Below are 23992 nucleotides of genomic sequence, written 5' to 3'. Positions count from 1 at the left end.
TATGCATTTACTGCTGTAAGTACTCTCCTGAGATTCAACCTTAATCCTAAATTGATCATTTACCCATTTTCTGTTACATTGTGATAATTTAATTTGAGTTTTAATGGACTCTAGATGTTTACAATATTAATAATATCATTATTCTCTTGTTTGTTTAATGACTAAAATTCATTCATTCAGTCTCCATCAGCTCATTTGATAATTGGTCACCTGAGCAGAGCTGCTCCTGCCAACACGCGTAACCAGGCAACAGCAAACAAACACACATCTTGGTCTGCTTTAGGACTGTGCATCTGATGCTGCTTTTTACTCAGGTCAAAATCTCCTTTTAATTTATCTTTTATATCTGTAATTAAATTGTCCCCCCCAAAAAAATGAGCTCTGAGGTTTTAGTGTCGAGGCCACACTATGACAGCAGAGCTGTGGCTCAAGGGATCCTGGAGAAAGAGCTCCCTGTAAAGCCGGAGGTCCCGCAGCTGTCCTCGGGTTCAGCCACCGCGGGATACCGCTCCGCTAAATACACTCCGGGTGAGTGGTTCTCCAACTACCACACCATCCTCCAGCAGGCCAGTACCGACTGCAACGGAGGCCGTACCATCCAGCGAGAGTCCAAAACTCTGTACCAGGACACCGAGGCTGAAACATTGGACACCCAGGCGGACGGGACACGTCTTCTGGGAAACAGACTACAAGAGATCCACTACTGGAAGTCTGAGCTGCAGGTGCACATCGACCGGCTGCGGACCGACACCGAGTCACTGCTGGCGCTGAAGAAGAGGCTGGAGAAAGCGCTGGATGCCACCGAGACTCCCTACGCCATCTCCACCGATAATCTGAACTGCAGGGCCAGAAGGCTGGGACCAGACCTGGTGAGAGACTCTGTGGAGGAGGAGCTGTTAAAGGTGAGTAATACAACATATTCAATAATAATAAATAACATAGCTCTATAAAATAATAGCCTGATTTTTAATTAAGAGGATAAATATAAAATATACAGCAATTATTTTCTCAAGAAAATGAAGGATTTGAAGGAATGAAAATTGTTAATAACACTGATTGATATATGTGTTTGTTTGTTTTTTGATTGTTGTCCAAGATAATATCATTTGGCACTAGCAACTGAGAGAGGACTTTACTTTTGATGACTTTCTGATGTTTTACAGACCAAATGATTGATCAATAAATCAAATATCCTGTAGATATTAAGGAAAATAATGTGTTAAATAATAATTCAGTGTCTTACAGTAGTATTCTCAGGATCACGAGTGTGTTGACAACTTTATTCAGTGTAACAGTAAAAGAGGACCATCAGAGGGCTCTGTGACACACATTCTAATATGAAGAGTGACTATGAGTTTTGTAGGAAGTGGACTTGATCAGGAGCGTCCAGGCTCTTCTGAAGAGAACTACAGCTCAGGTTGTGAGTCAGATCAAGTGAGTGTCAAACTCAGTTTACTTAAAGTTAAATAGTCTGACATGCAAACCCACTTGAAGCTCTTAATTGTATCTTTGTGTGTGTGTGTGTGTGTGTGTGTGTGTGTGTGTGTGTGTGTGTGTGTGTGTCAGGATGAACAGAGAGGCCAAGCAGACGTTAGAGTTGGACTGGTCTGATAAGTACCAAGCCTATAACTTTGATGAGAACAGTGGAAGATACAGTAACCTGAGCCCAGATACACGGCACCACCCCAGCTCAGCCGCCGTGCAGGACCAGTGAGTCTGAGTGTGTTTTTCTGTGTGCGACATTATTGTCAAAACTTAGAAATACATAAATATACCATCAGAAAAATGTATACATGATGATTATACAACTTTGGTCTGCTGCAGGGTGTCTAACTGCACATCATGGACAAAGTTTACACAGGACAACCTGTCCAAGGCCCTGCAGGAGGAACAGACCACCAACAGTCTCAGGTTAGCGTGTTTAAGCTGCCACAGTACCAGGTTTGAATGTGACACATCATTTAAAGTTTTCAGTGAATGTAGTAAGGCTCTTTGTGTGTGTCAGATTGCTCGTGGAGCGAGTCCTGCAGGAGACCACCGAGGATCTGACAGCTCAATGCTCCAGAGTGGACCGAGCCTTCAGCCAGCGCTGTGTGGAGCTGATTGAGGCCAAGACCCAGCTGGAGATGAAGCTCGCACAGGTAAGTAAAGTAAGACAGTAAAGTAAAAGTACAAATACCACACAGAGGAAATACTCTGTGTCAGGTCCTGCATTGGGGAAAAAAAAGTACTCAGTGCAGAAAAACCTCCCCTGCAACAGTTTCTTTTATATCCTTAAAACAGAAAATCCTCACATTTTTCATGTCACATTCTATCAACCTGTATATATTGTTCTCTACAGTATCTTCATGTATAACAGAACATCATACTTTATGAAATCTTAATATGTTTTGCACATGGAAAATCATTTAGTTACTGAAGTCAGATAAATGTAGTGGAGTACATTTTCAAGTAGCATGAATACAGAGTACTCAAGTAAAGTACCTCAGATAGTACTAAATCTACATTCCAGCACTTATAGCTGATTGATTGACTGACTGATTTTCTATGATGATGTGCGTAGATCTTGGAGCAGATCGGGGTCCAGGAGAGGAACATTGTTGCTCTACAGCAGGCCATCCACAACAAAGAGGCTCCACTGAGAGTAGCTCAGTCCAGACTTTATCTCCGCTCCCTGAGACCCAACATGGAGCTCTGCAGAGATCCCCCCCAGCTCAGGTACACATGTACATTCTGTCTCTTCTTTATTATTATGAACCTCTGCCTCCTGTCTCTGTCTTCATTTTATTTGCTTCCTGTACATGTAGTTTGGAAGGGGAGGTGAGGCAAATAGATGCCACTCTGGCATCTCTGCACCAGCAGCTGAGTGAGGCCAGAGGCTCCCTGTCCCACCTGGAGGAGTCTCGCATTACCCTTGAGAAGGACATAAACTGCAAAACCCACTCATTGTTCATCGAGAGAGAAAAGTGCATGACTCACCGCAAGCGTTACCCAACGATCTCCACACTGTCTGGGTACTGAAGATGGCGACTCCAAATGTTTGGGTGGATTTTGCTTTGGTTTTGCGATTTTAAGTTCAGAATCCTGGATTGTTTTGTTTCTTTGTTGTGCCGTTGTGAGAATCAATCAGAAACCTGAAAACTCAGTAGTAAAAAAACACATTCAACAGGATTTCACTTCATTAAATATTTAAGAACTGACAGCCAATGACAATGTGCTTAAGTAATTTTTATATTAATCTATAGAAAATCATAGAATTATTTAAAAATTTCATATATAATTGAATTTTTTTTAATCTCAACTAATAATTCTTGAAATGTTACAAGTAGTATCTGGACTATTCAAATAAAGTGTTACCAAAGTCCTGTTTCATTATTGCGCATTCATGAGATTAATCATTTTAAATAAATGGATTCAAACAATTTTTGTCGTTAGTGTGGCACTGGCTGTGCTTTGCCTCGGATGCATCAAAGTCTAACTGTAATCTCTTTCTCACAAGTCCCCAAAGTTTATGGAATTGAACGTAGAGCACTGAAGTAGTCTTCTAACTTCTCTAAGCATGCTTCTTTAGGCTGTGCGTTGATTGTCTAATTGGTGAATGTTTCTTACTTGCTTGTGGTTTTAAAAATGCAGCATTTTCCCCCTTACTGTGACATACGTTTTGCACGTTTTTATTTGTTTGACTGTCTTTTGTCTGTTAATTCCGTCTATATCTAAAATGTAACTATAGTAATGGTTTGCTCCACTAGAGTGAGCTCTTGAGCCTGAGTGTCTCGTCTCCTGTCACATCAGTGAGATGTTTTCCACCACAAAAGCAGCAAAGAAATCCAGTGTCAGAATATTTGACATGCAAATGTAAAAATGTAATCACTTGCACCTGAAGATGTTAAAATAAGTTTTATATTTGTGGCATAGATGTATACGTATACGTATACGTATATGTATATGTATATATGTATATGTTTTCTCTCCGCTGAGCTGCAGTCAAACCTGCATAATATTGAAGACGGTAAAGAATGGAGGCTCAACCCTACACAACCAAAAGAGGAGACATTTTCTGCCATCTCTACATTTTATATGAATCACTGTGGATTAAAATTTAGCCTCATTTTTAGGAATATCTGCTCTTCTTCTTCTGCATTTAAACATGGAGCCGCCATCCATTTCTATTCATAGAGACAGCTTTCCTCAAGGAGGTGCCACGACTGAGGATGTCATGAAACTGAACTTTATGCAAAGAGAAAGAGAAAGCGAGACAAGCAGCTCTGTTTTTACATAGCATTTATTTCATGACACCACTAACTGTGGGCATAGGATGGTGCCAGCGCTGTGTGTGTGTGTATTTGTGCATATGATTTTACCATTGTGCGGGGGGAAAAAAACACACACACCCTCTCAGACAACAGAGGGGAAAGTTTTTTTTCCCCCAAAAAAACAGCGAGATCCTTGTGAAATCATGGTCTTTTATAAGTTGAGTGTCCTGTGTAGCTTGATCATGTGACCAGTTGGTAAGAAGAAGAAAGATGGTAAGATGGTTTGATTTGAACTACATGTTGCAAAATAAAATAAAAATAGCAACATACTGTGTGTATGTGTGTGTAAAACAAGTGTTAACAAGCCTGTGTTGAGATGCACGAATGATTTAAAAATCATCTAATTCACTGTAGTCTGATTTGATATTTAGAAAGCGAAAGATAACATACATTTTTCATGTTTGGATCTTTCCTTTGTGTTTTCTTTGATTTGTGTGGTTACTTTTCACTTCCCACATTTCCCTTGATAGGTGATGGGAAGGACACATGTGACCTGTGATGGGGGGGGAGTTGTTTAAATGAAGAAAATGGGAGAGATGGATGAAGCGGCTGATCTGAGGGAGTGACAGAAAAAGAAAGAGGGAGGGAAAAGAGGAGAATAGAGAGACAGCAGGACCAAACTCACTGCCTTCTTTTGCTCCAGTGCTCGCTCCCTTCTTTCTCCTAGTGACACCAGGCTGAGATCAACAGATAGGTGAGTTACACTTTGGCACTTTTTTCTTTCTTCTCTTGATCCCACCTCTAGTCTCAGTCCATTTGTCCTCCATAATTCATCATTGATTTCATCCCTGCTGCTGCCTGAACTTATCCTGACTCCCTTCTCCTGTTTAATTATTATATTATTATAATTAAACCGTCTGAGTTGGCTTTTATTTCTACATAATTATTTGTACCGTTGTATGTAGGAACATGGAAAGCAGAATTTGACTGACCCCTCTGTGGATTCATTTACTATAAGGCGTCTCTTTTATCCTCCAGATTTCTCCTCCTCTCGCTCCTTATCTCTCCAGTTTCTTCCCCTCAGTTAGAAGAAAAAGTTTATTGGGGTGGTCCAAGGATGAATTAATCATTGCTCATTAACAAAAATGTCTCTCACAGGCACAGACCTTCTGCTTTATTTATGTATGAGAACATTTTTATGACGCTGTTTATTTGCATTTGTGTCTGTTGGCTAAATACATGCAGCTAAGCCTGAGGGTTTGCGGAAAGCCAAAGTTTCCGTTGGCTGGATGGAGAGGCTACTTTTAGCCTTGGTTATTACTCCCTTTGCTCTGACTGGGCTACGTTTTCACAATGTTTCTCATGCATCTGACTGTCCTATAAATGACTGATTATTTAAAAACACCTATCAATCTTTCATTTTATTGTGAAATGTCCCATTAGGGTTAGAAGACGTTTCTAATTATATGTTTTGTCTGGAGTATGGAATGTGAGTTTCATGGCTTTGGGTGATTTTTGGCATTTTTGTGGTAACATGTGCATATATATTTAGGACCTCCAGCTTTACATGTATCTTCTCTGTTTTCTGTACTATTTGCTTTTCTTTTCCCACCATCAACAATTTCTATCACCCTCCCTTTCTTTATCTCCAGAATGCTGTGCCTCAGCTCCCTGTCCACATTCCTCCTCCTCTTTCTCCTCTACCCCCCTCCGCTGTCTGCCCAGGAGGTGCTTGTGCGTCTAGCAGGCGTGGGGCGGCGTGGTGCCAATGAGGGACGTGTGGAGGTGTTCTACAATGGTGCATGGGGCACAGTGTGTGATGACGAGGTGGATCTTAACTTGGCCAACGTGGTGTGCCGACAGCTGGGTTTCCAACGTGGCTTTACCTGGGCGCACAGTGCCAAGTTTGGCGAGGGACGAGGTATGTCCGGCCAATGGCATTTAGTTTTGTAAGCCTTGGTAATAAAGTTTTAACTTAATCTTTTGTTTCAATATTAAATTTTAAATTTTAAACCTTTCTCGCTGTTAGGTTTGATCTGGTTGGATAACGTGCGCTGCACGGGCACAGAGCTCTCCATTGCAGAGTGTCGCTCCAATGGTTGGGGAATCAATGACTGCACCCATGCTGAGGACCTGGGGGTCATTTGCAGTCCAGAAAGGAGACCTGGGGCCCCTGCTACAGTGCAGGAGCCTCCTTCACCCTCAAGGAACCAGCCAAGCCAGCCAAGACAGAGAACCCCACCACAGTCTGTATCCCCTCCAGCTCCACCTTCAGCCCCAGCCTCCACCTCTTCTTCTGCAAGAGGCCATGAGATCGCCCTCCATCGCAACCCAACAGCTACCCGTCGCAGCAGCATCTCACCTCAGGAAAATGGCCATGAGATCCAGATCTTGCGTCGGAATCGAGATGGTTCCAGATCAGCCCCGCAGGTCAACTCAGCTCTCCCACAAGGGCATGAGCTACCATCACGTCTAGTGAATGGTGCATCATACAGACAGAGACAAGAGACAGCGAGGACCAGTCCACAAGCAGTAAGACGAGAGGCAGGGGGACAAGTAGACAGGCAGTCTCAGCCTCATTCCCAGCTCCAGTCTGAGCGAAGGAGTGACAGAAATCAGCAGCTCAGTGGGAATCATGTCGAACCAGAGCCTCTTTATCCAGACATGGGACTGGAGACTGATGCGCAATACATTACACAGGTAAAAACACACAAACAGAGACACACACAACATCTGGTGCACACCAAGAAGCTAGTCCGATCTAACTTCATTCAGACTCTCATACATTAAATGTAATTTGTGGAGCCACAGGCCAATGGACATGTATAATTAGAGACAAACCTAAAACCAGACCCTCTCCGGATCCACTTCTGGTGCAGCAGCAGGACTTTAAGTTTAGGACCCAACCACCAGAAGATCTACGGCCCCGACTCCTGAAACATGCAAGAAAATCAAATGAAAGGAAATTGCAGGACATTTATCACTTGCGTTTGGCTTTCTTTGCTTTCAACTTGCAGAGTTTACACTTCCCTTACCATTTTGTAATTATCATGACACAAATCCAGACACAATAAACAAACTGTGTTGTTTGTTAGTTTCCTTCCTGCTGCCTACAGTACATAATGCGGATGATTAGAGAGTGTGATGATTAGAGACAAGGCATGTCATCTTATCATGTTGTTCTTCTCTTGATTGTGTGCTGTCTGCGCTTATACATAGTTAAACAAAGCCGTGTTTACTGACTCAACTTAATCCCGTGTTAGTGTGCATAACAAAAGCTTGGTTGATGTGTGCCGAGGCCAACACCTCCAAAAAGTGTGACAGAGATCCAGCTCTATCTTCTGTATGTTTTCTCGTGTACAGGGATCTGTTCACTTGGAGGAGGCTCGTCTCCGGCCTGTGCTGTCCGGCAACAATGGCGGCCTGGTGACGGAAGGAGTGCTGGAAGTGAAGCATGCTGGGAGGTGGCGTCATGTGTGTAGCAATGGCTGGGACCTCAGCAGCAGCCGTGTCGTCTGTGGCATGTTAGGATTCCCTGATGCAGAAGCGTTTGACCAAAATGCCTACAGGTGTGTATGTGAGAGTGGATACAGCGAGTGACAGAAGAGTGTGTGCACATATGTGTGTGTGTGTGTGGTTATAAAAGGGATGGAAAAGTGTGGTGGACTACACATCCTTTCACGAATTAGGCGGCCCCATGCCTGCATTACTATTCCAACCCCCCCGTAGTAAAGGTTAACCACAACTGCTGTCATTAGTACAACCACACTTGGCATGACCATGTCCACTGTGGCATTAACTGAGCCTGGCCGTCCTCCAGGGCTGTCTGCCCCTTTGGCTGAGTGGGCCTTAACACAGAGCTTTAAAATAGTCGCAGAGTATGTTATTTATGTTAGATCCAGAAGATTATCATCATCATTATGGTGTGTGCCTTTACATGTAACCTCCCTTACATGGCTTCTAATCTCATATAATTAAGAACCCCCCAGGAAAAACTGTGTGCAGCAGCATTTTCTGATGCAGAGTGGTATGTCTGAAAGTACCATTGAGGCAATTTGAACACTATATCATTTAACAGGGATTAATCAAGTCATATTTATATAGCTATTACCAGATTAAGCATCAGTGTTCTATAAACAAGCAGTGACATGTTTTCGAGCTACCTAGAAGCTAGCTAAAATGGACCTTGGCAAGAACATGTAACTCGAAAGATTTCCTTTTATTTGTCTTTCTGAAAAGCTCCCTACTGTGCGTTTCCATTCATTTTTATGCTGCTTTAATCAACATTCTTATATTAACAATAGATAAAAGGAATGCATGTATGTCAAAGGGTTTTAGCCACTAAAGTAGAGCCAGATAGTTCCCTCAGGAGTTGGTGGAGACCAAACCATATTCGAATTGACTGGGATTCATCCAATGGATAGAAACACAACTCCAAATGAATAATGTTGCTCAGTATCTGCAGGATACACCAATAAGACAGAGTATGCTTGCTATAAACCGACATGGGTATGATGTTTGTGTTGTATTCACAGCATGTTTTGGATGCCCAAAAGTGGACAAAATGATTGATGCAGGTTAAATCGAACTAGGTATCTAATGCTTTACTGGACAGTAAAATTAAAGAGAACATTAGTTTGTTAGCTAGTAGCTGCATTGATGCCATAGTTGTTGAATCAAAACAAATATTGAATTTTCTTTGTCAAAATTACTGTTTTACTTAAATTACTTAACTGCACATTTAGGATAAGAAAACCCCCACTGAGTTACAAAAGCTAGTAGGCCTGCAGAGGCTAAGTAGGAAAACAAACAAAACTTCAGCTTTCTATGTTTTCACATTCATTTTTATTTCCCCTCAAGCACAAATCATTTGCTCAACTAATAATGTCAGACTGTTATACTTATTTTGTCTCCACAAATCCAGCTCACCCTCCTAACTTTAGCCATAAATACCCACTGAAGCACCTACACAAACCTTCAAAGCCCTTAACCAAAACCCAAATACCTCACTTACACACACACGTATGCCAATACATCGCTCCCTCCACCCTCTTCGCACAGCGTCCTATGAGACGTTATATAAACAATGTACGAGATCCACATGCATACACAAATAAACACCAAACACATACACATATACGCTTGTGCACACGCAAACACAACCCTCTGTGTGTCCGTCTGTCTGCCCACAGAGGTCTTTTTATGGCTTGGCTAACAGGACGACTGTACTGACCGCTTGCCTGCCCTGCACCATCTGTCGCTCCATGTCGCCAATAATTATCCCTTGTGTCCTGCTTGGCTCTATTCAGCAGCAGGATACAGGCTGCCCAAGGATGTCCACAGCCTAATAATGAATAACTAACATCTCATAATGTCTTATCTCTTAAAGCTTCTTTGGAGCTGTGTTGTTCAGTTGCATTGATGTGGTAAACTTCTATCTAATCTGTCCTCACTTTTAAGTGGTTTGTTTTGATCACGCTAGGAGCACTTTCAAGAAAAAGATGGAACAAAAACGTAGAAAAGAATATGTCCAAGTCTGTTTCTAAATCTGAACCTAATGTGGACAACAACACAGAAAAACACCTCAGAGTTGTCTGGAGGAACACCATATTCCTTTGCCAAGAACCCAACCAGCAGCCTCTGTAAAGACTGGTCGAGGCCAGAGAATGTTGTTTGCTTTTTGTCAACCTCCACCCAGCTACGTGGGAGACGAATGGAGCAGCCATTTTTGTCCAACAGTAAACAGCTGAGGGGAGAAGAAAGTTTTTTTTAACAAGGAGGATCAAGCAACAAGAGGTGGATCTTTGGCATCTGGTGCCACATTTGTTTACGTACTTTAAAGCAGATATTTATGTTGGGTTCCTTTTGAAAATGTTTCCTGAGACAGAGTTACAATGGCCATTTTTAGTGAAGTGAACAGTGTGGTTGCCATGAAATTTTGTACAGACATTCATGGTCCCCAGAGGATGGACAGACATTTATGATTTACAGACACTTCTGTGCCATCTTGAGGTTGTTTTTATGTAAAATATCTCACCAACTATCGGTTGGATTGCCATTAAAATTAGTTCAGACAGTTCCTGTTCTCCTGAGGATAAATTACAATAACCTACACAATCTCTTTTTTTTTTTTCATCTAGCGCCATGATCAGGTCCAAATTTTAATTTGTCCAATACTTCAGCTGGACTTTGTGATAAGATGTTGACTATATTAAACACTATACCTTCTATATGTCAGCATTGTCACTGCAAGCATATCATAATGCTGGTGCTAACATTTTGCTCAAAGCACCGCTGTGCCTAAATGCAGTGTCACCGAGCCGCATAGCATGGCTATACTTTTTGCTCATATTGATTCACACGCGATAAGAGTCACATAACCTCTTAGTGCTACATGCTGGACTGACAGTTGTCCATGCCTGCTCTTCTTTGGGGTTTGTGTCCACTGGAACAGCTGTAATTATGGTCTGAGGGATCCTCTAATCTAGAATATTCTCTCGGCTGAACCTGCTGCACACCCTATGTTGTGTCAGCACTTCCCCCTCTGGCCATGTGGTTGTTTTTTTGGTGTGACTGGCTTTGTCTCAGCCTGTTAAGTTGCTCAGCACATTTTTACAGATGTTTAAATACTCCCCCACTTTGCTGCGCTTACAAAAGGCAAGTGCTAAAGCCATTTTCCATCTCCCTTGTTTCATCACATCCACGCTCTCTTTGAGGCTGACAGTAACTTCGTCAGCTCAATTTACTTTAACCCCCTGCTCCTTCTCCCATCCTCAGTTACGTCTTTTTAAAGACTTTTTATGCCTTTGTGGCAATTATACTAAAACCCACATTTCATGGAAAGTACATCATTATGACCCCTTTGAGTTTTCGTTCCATGGAGGTTGATGAGATTGTCTACAGGCTGTTATGAAGTCAGTGTGGCAACCTGCTGTCTCCTGGGTGAGCCAATTGTTCCAGTCAGGCAGCTTTGCATTCATGCAGTATAATAACAGGTTATCTTTGCTTTCCTGAGAGTCAGCTCCCCTCTCCAGTTTGGCTGATGGTATTGTGTGGTCAGAGTTGCATAAAAAACCTGGCAATGAGCTGATGATCCTGAGAAATAAGAAAGTCCTCTCCTGGTTAAGAGGATTCGGCAGTGCTGCGGTCATGACCTGTTTGTTGTGCCTGAAACTTGATGCTGTGGTTACCTTCCCTTCATTTAAATCTCCTTGTAACACTTAAGACAGTTTTAATTCATCAGACATGGCATACACCGTGCTTTTATCTCTCAGTTGGACAACTCACACGTGTCAGTGAAAACCAAAAGAACATGCTTTTCCTCTTCCTGTGAAGTTGGGGCGATGCTCATAAAAGTTGCCCAGTTCACAGAGATTTCAGTCTTACATCACTCACTCCTTGTTTCCCAGCATGCAGCCAAAATGCCGGGTAACGACGTTGGGGTTTTAAAGAGCTTTGTTTTTACAGAGGCTAGGCAGGGAAAGTTGATATGTACGTGCATATTTCCATGTCTGCTGTGTGTGAACCAACATGCTACTGTTCAACCGCACAGCAGACACTGCCAAGCAGAGCAGGCAATTATATGGGTAGCACCCCCCCTTCTCCCCCTCCTCTGAGTAACACCCCCAGAGTCTGTGTCTCTCATTTTGATTTACCCCCGAGTTATGAAACATTTTGAACTGTGCAAACACAGATATACACACTACCATACGCAATTCATTCGTCATCAACATAAGGAGAAATCTATCTATTAATCAATTTTGTTGCCTAGATATACCATTTTATACATCTCATTCCCTCGCAGAGGTTGTATCTGTTTCAGACCAGCTAGACACGAACAAAGGGAGGGCAATAAAAGATAGGAAAGAAAGGAAGAAAGAATGAAGAAAACAGAGAGAGAGAGAAAAGAAAACAAGCAAAGTGGGGATGAAAGGAAAAACATAAAAGAGAACAGAAGTAAAATAAAGTAATGAACAGATATATAAAGAGAGATACTAGCGGCTAAACAGTAACTAGAAACTCCAACAGGAGTCACAGGGTTCACAACCTGGGGAAGTACCTGAAAATTGTATGTAATTAGTTCTGCATCACAAAGTCTCCGAACTGTTATTTTAATCCATTTTAATTCATCTTAAATTCAATGTTGTTCAGGTTTTACACTGTTTGTTGCACGTAATTTGAAGATGTCTACGAAACCCAGAGACTGACATAATGTTAAAAAAAAGATATCAGCCAAATTAAAAGTATCACTAAATACATCAATAAATGATACAGTTAATTAAAAATGTATATTACAAATTTAGACAAAAGGAAGCTTTTCCTTTAAGAAGATCAGATTGTAAGTAAGTTTTAATTTCTTTTCCTTTACCGCAAAACGCTTCAAACAAATAAACTGAATTTATTTAAGTCTAGGTCTTATTTTTAACTCCTTCATTTTATTTGGTCTTGGCACATGTTTACTCGATTATTAGCATTCATTCTCTCATTCTCTTCACATTTCATCAGACTGTGTGGGAAATACGCTGAGTGGCACATTTTTCCGCTAGCTATCTCACTAAAACCAAAAGTGGACGTTGATTTATTTAAAGTTTTAAGTTACGTTACTTACGTCACTTGTGTCACATAATGTACTCATTTTAACCCAAATCATAATGGTTTCCTAAATCTAACCAAGTAGTTTTGTTGCCTAATCCTTGACAAACTATGACCTTTTCATGTTGACCACATGTTAAAACAGCGTCTCATACAGGCGCTTAAGGGGACCTTGTAAATCAGCATGAGACGCCATGGGTGTGGCACAGCAGCTGGTGGAGACCAAAAACAGAGCTATAAGAGAGTGACTATTTGACTGACAATCATCAGGTGGCCAGAAACATGACTCCAAATGAATGATAATGAGTGGTCCAAAAGCTACAAAGCAAGATACAACTACACAATAAGTCAAGATATTTAGTGGATTTAGTGCAGATTTATCATTTCATTGTACAAGAGGAAAAATAAACAAATGTATTCACCATGGATTATTCATCTGGACCAGACACTTCTCCACTGTTATCACAAAATAATGATATGTAACAGTGTATGCCTATCTAAAGATAGACATTTCCATATACAGATTGCCCTTCACTGTTAATGATTTGTGGTGCTTATGTTCCTTACAATGGTCTGTCTGTCTCAAGGCTTCTATTGTGGGTTTCCTTAGAGGCCCTTCCAGCATCATATAATGTTGGGACTGTGCATAGTAACGTGTGGAATACCAGGACACTGGGGTTCTCCTGGAGAGGAAACATGTCCTCTTTTAGTTTGCCAAATATTTAATTGCATCATGAATCTGGGTGTATAGTAAACTCTCCTCCTGTCTATACTTGGTGTTGTGACTCATTTAATTCAGGCGCATTCATGAAGGGCGTCAGTCACACTGCACCTGTCTGTGGTCACACTGGTCGATGCAAGTGGTTCAGCTCTAATGTGTGCGTGTGTGTGTGTGTGTCGCGGAAGGACACTTCCCAGACTCTGCCTGGTGTGTGAATCATTCTTTTTATTGAATTCTCACTTTATTTTCTCCTTCATCACTTTTTAGGTGGTGTGTGTTAGCGTGTGTGTGTGTATCCAGACACAGGGGGCCTCATTTTGTATATACACGCTGTTTCCCTTTAGGATTTGAGTCTAGTTTAAAGTAACATCCATGAAACTAGACACAGTTTAGAAAACCCTGTTGGAGTTGGCTGACTTCAGTAAGGCTTCTCGCAGGAATTAATGTATAGTGGCTTATTCATATTTTTAGGTTTTTTTCCACATGGATGCCCCAAACCAGACATCCACTGTAGACATATAGACAAACACTGGAACAGAAATACCCATGAATGTAGAAATGGAAGACCTAAATAAGAAAAAAACAAGTAATGATAAGTGGTGGTTTGGAAGGGAAGAAAGAAGAATTTTGTGATCCATTATTGTAAATCTCCCTCGCTCACTCACTGTCTCTTACACAAGGGCTATGTTTATCCAAAGACACACACGCCCTTTCCAGAATGTTGTGTCTCCTTCGTAGCTTTCAATTTGTTTATTTAAAGGTTGATAGACAGAGTCAGGATGTCAAGGACAAGAAGACAGGATGATTGAGGGGGGGTAAGAGGAGATTGGGAGGAGCAGATAGTTTGTTTAGTCTACTGGATGTAAAGATGCACAGTTGTAACTTTTTTTAAAAACCCTCAGAGTCTGATATTCTTTTTCTTTCAGGAAACAGTGGGACTCCAAGTTGGCTGATCCATCCTCCAGGTAAAATCAAACATCTGCTCTTTAAAGGATATAACTGTATAACGTCATGATCATGAGTAATGTGACAAATCACAAACATACCTCCTATGTCTTTCTTTGCTTTCTCTTCCTCCTCCACCTCTTTCTCCACCAAGGCTGAGGACACAGAGCAGTAAGAAGGGCTACTGGGTGGAGAAGGTCCAGTGTCAGGGTTTGGAGGTTTCTCTGTCACAGTGCCAGGCACAGCTGTCGATCCCCAGGAATACTGTCCCATGCAATGGAGGCATGCACGCTGTGGTCCGCTGTGTCCTTGGGTACCAGTTTGCGCGCTATGGCAGGGCACCTGCACCACCCCCTGTACCTGTGAGTATGAAGGAAGAAGTAAAATAATAATACAAAAGTGTGAAAAGTAAAGAAGATGGAGCTTGATATTTTCAGAAATACCACACTCTAATCTGTGTTTTAGAACCGGCAGATAATTCGCTTATCTTTGCATAACAAAGCAGGATGAAACAGCTAACCTGGCTCTGGACAAAGTTGAACAAACCTGCAGCAATGTAAACTGCTGTCATGTGTTAATTCCACTGACAATATAAAGAATGAATGTTGTATCCGTGACATCACCTAAAAGTGTCTCAAGAGTCATTTTGAAGCTCGAAATCTGTGGCACTTGCTGCCGCCATGTTGGCAGCAATCTTCGGCCTCCTGGCTAATCTAAAAATGGGCAAAGACGTGAATCATCAGCGGACCTGTGGCGGGCTGAATGATGCCCTTGTGCTTAAACAAATCATCTGTAATGGCACCTCCTGTCAGTCAAAGCAACCACACTGTTAATTATGCATAACTTTAAGCCTTAATATAATTTGAATGGGTGAGTTAAAAAAAATAAAAATCTGACTCAGTACAGTTGTCATATACGGAGAAATTTGCTATAGAGACCTATGTTGAGAAAATCTATATATTCAATATATCCAAAGTATGATATTATTTTTCAGGCTAAAATCTAATTTATGGGGCAGTTTAACTGTCTAAACTGAATAATCGGAAAATGTTCCCTGTCATCCAATGTTTCCAGGTCGATCCAGACAACCATTTCTCACCTTAACTTTTCCTTTTTGTGTCCAGCCTGTGGTGCGTCTGAAGGCGGGGCCCCGGCTTGGGGAGGGCCGTGTTGAGGTGCTGAAGGAGGGCAAGTGGGGCACCGTGTGTGACCACCTGTGGGACATCACTGCAGCCAGCGTGGTCTGCAGAGAGCTGGGCTTTGGAACGGCCAAAGAGGCCCTCACCAAGGCTCAACTGGGACAGGGTAAGATAGGAAACATAAACATAGCCACATACATAGTGTACATAAAGTCAATCTGCACTTTGAAGTCTTTCTGGTGCTTTCCAGTGATGTATTTACATGACCAATGAGGTCATGTTTAAACAAAGTCATATTTTTTTTGTCTTCCTCATCCTATAGTGAGCAGACATCTTATTTCATAAAATCATAGAGAATAGAAAAAAAAACCCTGTGCCTACTGATTTGATAACAAGTTATGTGTGTTATAGACTTTGTATCGGCGTATGAGCTCACCATGCACCCTGAGTATGAGCTCAGTGATCCTTTAGACTAAACACTTCTCAGCCTAAATGTCTAGTGCTAAACGGAGCACTCCAAGAACCAAGAACCAGAGCAGACAAATAAACCGAGAAAAAATGTTTACAGCCCGACTTCTACTTCTGTCGCGGAAGCTGATTGTTGAGGCACTCTACCCATGACCAATTATACAAGTGTAAACTACGCTAGCAGGTTTTAACATTGTGAACAATAGCAAAGCATTGCTGTCAAAATAAAGCTGTTGTATGTGAAAAGTCGGTGCAGCTTTGAAATCAGGATGTCAGGCAATCAGCACTGAGTGGAATCAAACGTTCAGAAAGATTGTGATTACTTTGGCACTGCTTTCATTGTTGGCATAGAAGTATAGCCTCTAAATCGTCGTTTCACGCACTCAGTTATTGTTTTTCTTTTCTTTTCTTTTTTTTCCATACCTCTGCAAAAACTCTATAATCATGTTCATTTCCTCCCATTATCTTTCTGCCCAAATGAGCACATAGCATGTCCTATAATGGTGGGTGCATTTCCCTCACTCTACTTTATTTAATGAAGTAATTCATGGAAACCGCTTGAGTGTTGCTTTTAGGGCTCTATTAAAGTAGGTGCTATGCTGCTTATGTCTAAATAATGGACATGGTTTAATGGCAAAATGGAGCAATGTGGCTTTTAATGTCTCAGGACAGTTGTTTGCCAGAGTTGTGTGAACGTATAGTACAGAGGGGGTGAATCTGTGTGTTGCAGGAGCCATGTGAAGGCTCATGGGTAATGCAGCTAGACTCGATGACATCATGAGCTATTTAAGGCTAAATTATAGGGTCTTTAGCCTGGGCCTCACACACCTACGCAAACATAGAAGTGTTAGAAGATTTTCCTCCATTTTGCCATTTTTGGTATCTATTCTGGTTTGTAAAGCACGGCTCTGGTGTGCAGTGTAGAGTCATTCAGACTGAAAGCTCTCTGGTTAATCTCAGTTTCAGAGCCACATCAGAGGTCCTGATCATGTCTGGGCTCTTAATCCCACTCTGCGGACATCCACGACTTTAGTCTTTTATGTATCATGTGCGTGTGTGTGTGTGTAGCCTGTTGTCTTGCATGTGGCTTATGGTTGGTAAGACACATGTGAATCAATGAACTGTCGCTCCACGCCCTTCATCTGTAGGTACTGGTCCCATCCACATGAACAGTGTGCAGTGTACGGGCAGGGAGAAGTCAATTACAGACTGTCACTACAGGCCGGTGCCTCTGTACACCTGCAAACACACCCAGGATGTAGCGGTCCGCTGCAACGTCCCCAACACCGGCTTGCAGGCCACGGTGAGAAGCGTCTCCGTTCATGCATACATATCCAAAGATGGACATTTAGAATTATTCAGAAAACACGTTCTCCTCCCTTCACCTTCAGGTGCGTCTGGCAGGAGGTAGAGATTCAGCAGAAGGCCGTGTGGAGGTGCTGATGGAGGTCAGAGGGGTGAGGCGCTGGGGCTCTGTCTGCAGTGAGAACTGGGGCATCAATGAGGCCATGGTGGTCTGTCGACAGCTGGGCTTGGGTTTCGCCTCAAGAGCCCATCAGGTAAACAGCAAAGAAAATAATATGTTGATGTTTTTCTGCAAGATTTCTGCTCTTCTGCCTTGAGGCTTTTGTTCTGTGTGTTCCTATATTACACCCCCCTGCCTCTCTCTCTCTGTCCCTCTCTCTCTCTCCGTCCTGCTGTTTATGTGTCTGCTGTGTTATTACCAAGGCCTGAGGTAATTACAGGCTTCTCAAACGTCCACTTCCAGCGCACCGAAAATAAAAGAGGGAAAGTGAGGCGAAGAGAGATCGGAAGAAATTCACAGAGCAAACAAACTGAAAATAGAACTGTGCATGGAAAGGGCAGCGTGAGTGTGTTTTGAAGGGGACTGCTGGGACCATTTAACAGGCAGTTTTTGAAAAACTGTGAAAAAGAGTGGAAAATGGGATTATGTGTACTGATAGTTTCTATATAAAATGGGCTTTATTTATTTATAGCAGAGACTGCTATTTGCTTTCAGCTGTGACACTTTTTGTTCCACCACTGCACAAATGAGCTCTAATGATCTCTTGTTGTGTCTCTGCACAGGAGACCTGGTACTGGCCTGGATCTTCAGATGCTGCTGAGGTGGTTCTGAGTGGAACTCACTGTATCGGTACTGAGATTTCCATCCAGCAGTGTCGCAGAAACACAAATGTCTACTGTCCCAGAGGAGGAGATGGTAGAGCTGCAGGAGTCACATGTGCAGAAAGTGAGTCCAAAACCAGCATCAACATGTGAGCGCAATCATACTTTTTGTGCAACAGGATTCTTGACCCCTTATTTTTGATTCCTGTAGCTGCGCCTGACCTTGTCCTGGATGCCCAACTTGTCCAAGAGACGGCCTACCTTGAGGACCGACCCCTTCACCTGCTGACTTGCGCTAATGAAGAGAACTGCCTGTCCTCCTCTGCCGCCAGGATGAACTGGCCCTATGGACACCGCCGCCTGTTGCGCTTCTCCTCCCGTATCATGAACATGGGCCGTGCCGACTTCCGACCTCGAGCTACCAGAGAGACCTGGACATGGCACCAGTGTCACAGGTAAACCAGAGAGAAGGGAGGCTCTACAACCTGAACCATTTGTTTTTTCCAAGCATCTATGTCACATAGAGGAGCTTTTAGACTTTCATTTGACGACAGCTGCTCATTTTATATCTTCAACCAGATAGAGAGAAACTATGCGGTGACTTTAGTTGCTGCAGGGTTTGGTTGTAAAAAAAAAAAGCCTCATAGCCTCCTCAGTGGCACAGAACTAGGCATCATAATGAGGTGGCACAAGAAATAGAAGCATTTGAGAAAGTTTCTACCTCTGGATAGGTCACACAATTAGATGTCTGCAGTAAAAGATGAATGGGAATTTAAGATTTGGTGAGTGCAATGTTTTCAAGATGTGGACTAAAAATAACCAAACACATTTAAAAGTCTGTTATTTAATGCAATAAACACAATATTTTATCCTTCAAAATGGTGTTTACAATAAACACCCTCCTCACTGGTCACCTAGTTGTTACAGTAGGAGCCGTGACTGCACTCAGAGCAGCCTGGCTTCTTATCGCAGCAGTTGTGGCTCCGTGTCCCAAAACGGGAGCCACAGCTCGTTGTCTCTCCCAGCCACAACCCAATCACTACCTCCTCAAGCAGCAAACATATGGTTTGACTTTCAGTTTTTGGTTGAGTCTGTTCTGGGAATGCTTCTTTAATGAGCAAACACCAAACTGATATCTATCTGCCCGTGTGTCTGTTTGACGCCTTCGCAACAACCTAACTGGATTTATGGCTGCTATATTTCAGATAAACACCTTTTTTCACAGAATGATGTACGTGAGGACAACTTTTTCTGTTTCTTTGATAACTTTTTATATTTTTTCTTCACCTCCTTCATGTATTTATCTTCCCATCCTAATCCAATCCTCAGACACTACCACAGCATTGAAGTGTTCACCCACTATGATCTGCTGACGCTAAACGGATCCAAGGTGGCTGAAGGTCACAAAGCCAGCTTCTGTCTTGAGGACACCTACTGCCCTGAGGGTAAGGCAAATGACAGATTAATGCTACATAAATGAGAGCAGATTCGTGACAAACAAGAGAATCAAGGATACATAAAAGTGCAATGCTGAAATCCCATAATGAGCATCCAAAGTCAGCGGCAGACTGTAAGATCAGAGGCCAAGCCTAAATTGATCTTGGCTTCACAAAACCCAGACAGCTTTATGCAGCTTTCTATTCATTTTAAAGTCCCCCAAAAAAGATCTGGTTTTTAAATCATTTTGTTATAATTTCAGGCTGTTGGTAGAAATTCAAATCCACAACGGCTGACATCTAAGAAAATTTACACATCACAGTCCACTCTTTGTATCTCTCCTCATATGTTTCCAACTGTGTTTTTCTACAAGGTATCCATAAGAGGTATGCCTGCTATAACATGGGAGACCAAGGTATTTCAGTTGGCTGCTGGGACACCTACCGCCACGATATTGACTGCCAGTGGGTCGACATTACAGACATTCGACCCGGTGAATACATCTTCCAGGTACGGAGGAGACTTATTTATAACAGAGAAAAAAAAATCCATCATACAGTCTGCTCAGCTGTCTGTAGAGTTAATTGTGAAATTGTTAGTCCAATAAAAGCACAGTGAGAAAAAAAAATAATCCAGCTTTCAATCTTCATGGTGAAATGGCATCATCTTAACCTTAACCGGTTACACAACCTCTCATGAAAGTGAACACAAAAAAAGCAGGAAAAAAACAGGCAAACACAGGGGTTGGTGTTTCAACATCTGAAGGCACACACAAGATAAAAGTGGTGATAAATGACTATAATTTCAGTAAATGGCTCTTGGCTGTTTCAGGTGTACAGCATGTATGTAGTTTCATGGGTGTGTGCGTATTTAAGGAAAGGGAATTTAGTCTGGATTTATATAGAAAGTAGACCTGCTATTAGTCCACCCTTTCAGAAAGTACAGGCTTATTGGCAGTGGAGCAGCTCTGTCAGCACTTTACATTTGTACAGTTTTATGTTTAAAGCTCAGTTTGTTGGTTTGACATCAAGTGTCTGTTTCTAGACATCCAATCTGCTGTGGTGACATACTCATCTGTCCTCTGTGTCATTTGTTCTATTTTTTCCTGACAGCTTAGTGGCAACAGAATGATGATGTTTACAGCGTCTAATTATTTTTGAGCGTTTACATAAAATCAATATGTTCAAGTTCGATTTGCATGCAAGCCTGTAGACTGTAGCCGGTCCAAACTGTGCGAGTCTGTACAGATGTGACGAGCCACGTCTTAAAGAGATAAAACCGCATACATGTCATAAAGCAGAGATCCACTGTTGCCACGACAACGTGACCCAGAAGCACTTTGTGGTCGCGATTGTGGTTCAACAGTAGTTGAGCCGCTCATAAATTTGTGTGAGAGAGAAGTGAGAGATGGAGGGAGGGCACAGATGCTTGCTCGTCTTTCATGCAGCTGGGTGTTTCTTTACCGAGAGTCTCAGGGTGGCAGCCATTTTTAGGACCATACATTTAAGGCGATGAGTCATGTCCACCTCAGCTTGATTACTCCTGATTGCTCTGTCATTTAAGAATCAGCTGCACAACCCTACAGTCTTTTACATTACAGTGACGACCTTTCATAGTTCTGTAAAACAGGCTGTGGGCCCTTTGTTTCACATTATTACAAGAGCTTACAAGACATCAACTGCCACCAACTTAATATGGCGTTTTACACCGGCACTATAAAATATGTGCTGAAATCATTGGCTGCTCTCAACATGCAATATTAAAAATATAGTTTTATAAGTTCTTGACATCAATTTTGGCTGAAAATGTAATTAAAAAGAATCATAATTATGAATATTTTACATCTTAGGTTGTAAATATAATTGGACCCACAAAATTTATACTGTATGTAAGAAAAAAAAAAGAAACTGGGTTGCTTTGTTGAATATGTGGTCAGGTTATTTGTTTGATGTGTGCATCAGGAAAATTCATTTGTGTGCTTTTCTTATATATGGTGCAGGCAGACAGACAGGGTGGAAAACAACAAACCATGGCAACCAACCATGGCTACAGTCTAATGATAGGCTGCAACTTAAATCCAAACCCAAAACTGTCATCTACATCTACTTTTCTCCTGTATGGAGATAACAGTGGAAAGTGATGTCATGCGTCATTTGAACCCCCAATTTATACATCATGAGCCATATAGAAAAGGAGAGAACAATAATCCTGTGGCTTCTCAGTTGGCCCCCATGGAAAGCCAGTTGTTTTCTAACTGTCTGACGTAAAATGTTACTTTCTCACTTGTTCCCTTACTTTATTTGAATTTTTGTCAAGCAACCAGCAAAGACTCCTGGTCATAAAATGGTCCCGCACTCTGTAAAGATGTCTGTAGGCAGATTTTGTAAAGTTCAGGTCACATCCAGGAAAGCAGTTTGATTCTAGTCCTTATGCTAAGCTAAGCTAACTATCTCCTGACTTAATATGTAACATATAGACATGAGATTTATATATTAATACATTTGTCAGAGGTCAAACCAATTTTATAGCATTTGTATGGTGTAAAATAAGTTCTGTGATTAACTTTATGGTTATAAACACATTTGATGTGTTGGACCAAAATATTTCCAACTCAAAATTACTTACAGTAAGAAACAACAGCAAATGGCAAATATTCATATAACCCTGCAAAGATAGCTGTTGATATTAGAGATGGTATTTTCATACTTTTCTTTAATAGTTTTCAGTGTTGTGAGGTGAATCTTTATACCCAGATAGGTAAAGGAATCATTGACAGACAGTTCAGGTGGATACTTCTGACTGTAGTATTGAATGGGCATTAGTTTGGATTTCAACCAGTTATTTATATCCAGAGGTGTCATTTAAACGGATACGTATGGTTAAAGGAGACTTATACGTTCAACAAATATAACAACATATCATCTGCATACAGGAGAATTCAACAAATGTGCCTATCTATTACAACAGGAAATACAAGCAGGGATGCTATAACTGTTTGATTAGGAGCTATAGAGATAGGGACGGCCTTATATACACAAGTATTGCAGTGAAAATAGGAAGGACATAACATCTGTCATCTCACACGTTTTCGCCTGAAACTTCATGTTTGTTGAAAGTTGAATCATCTCTATTCTATATCCTTTTACAGGTTGAGGTCAACCCTTCCTTAGATATGGCTGAGTCTGATTTCCAAAACAATGTGATGCGCTGTCGATGCAAATACGATGGAGCTCGAGTTTACATGTTTGGATGCCATGCAGGTACAGTGTGAAGACTTTTTCAGTGCACGTAAATGCTTCCTCTATTTGTTGCCATGTATTCCACTTCTCTTCTCTCTGTTTTCATCAGGTGATGCTTACAGCGCCGAGGTGGAGGACTTGTTTGACCACCAACGTCAGATCTCCAACAACTTCCTGTGAATTAGGGAACACGCATATTTAAGTACAGAACAACTGTAAAGCTCCTCAACACACCTCAACATGTCAGGGGAAGGAGGTTGAATGACAATGACATGCCAGTAAATAGAGATGATGATGGTAAGAGGGAGAGGGGTGGGAAACTGGGAATGTATGGGAGAGACTTCATACGAAAATTATTAATTAGGATCCCGTGTCTGATTGTGATGACTGTTTCTGTTAGACAGTCAAAGAGATTAAAGGAGAAACATAGCAAGAGGAGAAGACAAAAAAAGTAAAAAAGAAAAAAAGAAAAAGAAAAAAGGAGGCCATCACAAGCATCATGTCACCATGATAAAAACATAAAGTAGTTAACAATTTTTAAAATGTGTCTTGGATTTTGTAACAAATTGAATTAACTTAATCAAAACATAACCACAGTTCAGAAAGTAATAACATGAAGGCACATGAGTACAACAAGTCCTTTACTTTTACAGTATACCACCAGGCTGTCGTCCATATAGTATCAACCCAGGTAACAGACTGTCAATAAAACTCATGTTTCCTGTGCTTTCACTGTTCACATTACAAATGCAGTATTTCCTGTTACAACTGTGTGGTTTTTTGGTTTTAAATGAGAATTTTTTTATTTCATGGTGCTATTTTGCTTTATTTGAATAAATATTGTAATGTATTGCAAATGTATTGTCATGTACAGTTTTATATTACCTCTCTGGAATATTGTTCTTTAGGTCTCTAATTTATGCAGAATTTTAATGTACTTTTGAACTGAAACTTGTCCCTGTGTGGCTGTGTTTTGTATTGTTAATTTTATGATGAAAACTATTTTTACTTGTTTGTTCTTTATCTGTTTAACATCGGTAACATCAGATGAGATCTGGTTGTACCACGGTA

The 23992-nt window shown here is 41.5% G+C and overlaps 2 protein-coding genes across 3 annotated transcripts; both read left to right on the top strand.

Moving 5' to 3' along the window:
• Positions 1-244: 244 nt before the first annotated feature.
• On the top strand, positions 245-3375 carry tekt4 (tektin 4). Its single transcript, XM_019261582.2, has 7 exons — positions 245-902; positions 1364-1434; positions 1567-1710; positions 1825-1911; positions 2006-2141; positions 2564-2718; positions 2808-3375. Exons 1-7 carry the CDS (start codon positions 375-377, stop codon positions 3019-3021), a joined length of 1335 nt encoding a protein of 444 aa, XP_019117127.2. The 5' UTR covers positions 245-374; the 3' UTR covers positions 3022-3375.
• A 1523-nt stretch (positions 3376-4898) lies between these two features.
• LOC104927836 (lysyl oxidase homolog 4) lies at positions 4899-23992 on the top strand. Of its 2 annotated transcripts, XM_010742010.3 has the most exons (15): positions 4899-5007; positions 5906-6174; positions 6283-6953; positions 7617-7822; positions 14493-14531; positions 14666-14873; positions 15636-15816; positions 17267-17421; positions 17510-17677; positions 18207-18369; positions 18457-18700; positions 19575-19690; positions 20056-20192; positions 22831-22942; positions 23031-23992. In XM_010742010.3, exons 2-15 carry the CDS (start codon positions 5907-5909, stop codon positions 23099-23101), a joined length of 2739 nt encoding a protein of 912 aa, XP_010740312.2. In that variant the 5' UTR covers positions 4899-5007; position 5906; the 3' UTR covers positions 23102-23992. The 2 variants fall into 2 exon arrangements, with proteins under 2 accessions (XP_010740312.2, XP_027138320.1); XM_027282519.1 differs by lacking the exons at positions 4899-5007; positions 5906-6174; positions 6283-6953; ... (3 more) ...; positions 15636-15816; positions 17267-17421 and adding an exon at positions 17847-17985 and having other exon boundaries at positions 17541-17677.

This window comes from Larimichthys crocea, chromosome X (assembly GCF_000972845.2).
Source record: "Larimichthys crocea isolate SSNF chromosome X, L_crocea_2.0, whole genome shotgun sequence".
In the NCBI taxonomy this organism is placed as follows: Eukaryota; Metazoa; Chordata; class Actinopteri; family Sciaenidae; genus Larimichthys; species Larimichthys crocea.
This window is presented reverse-complemented; position numbering and strand designations above follow the sequence as displayed.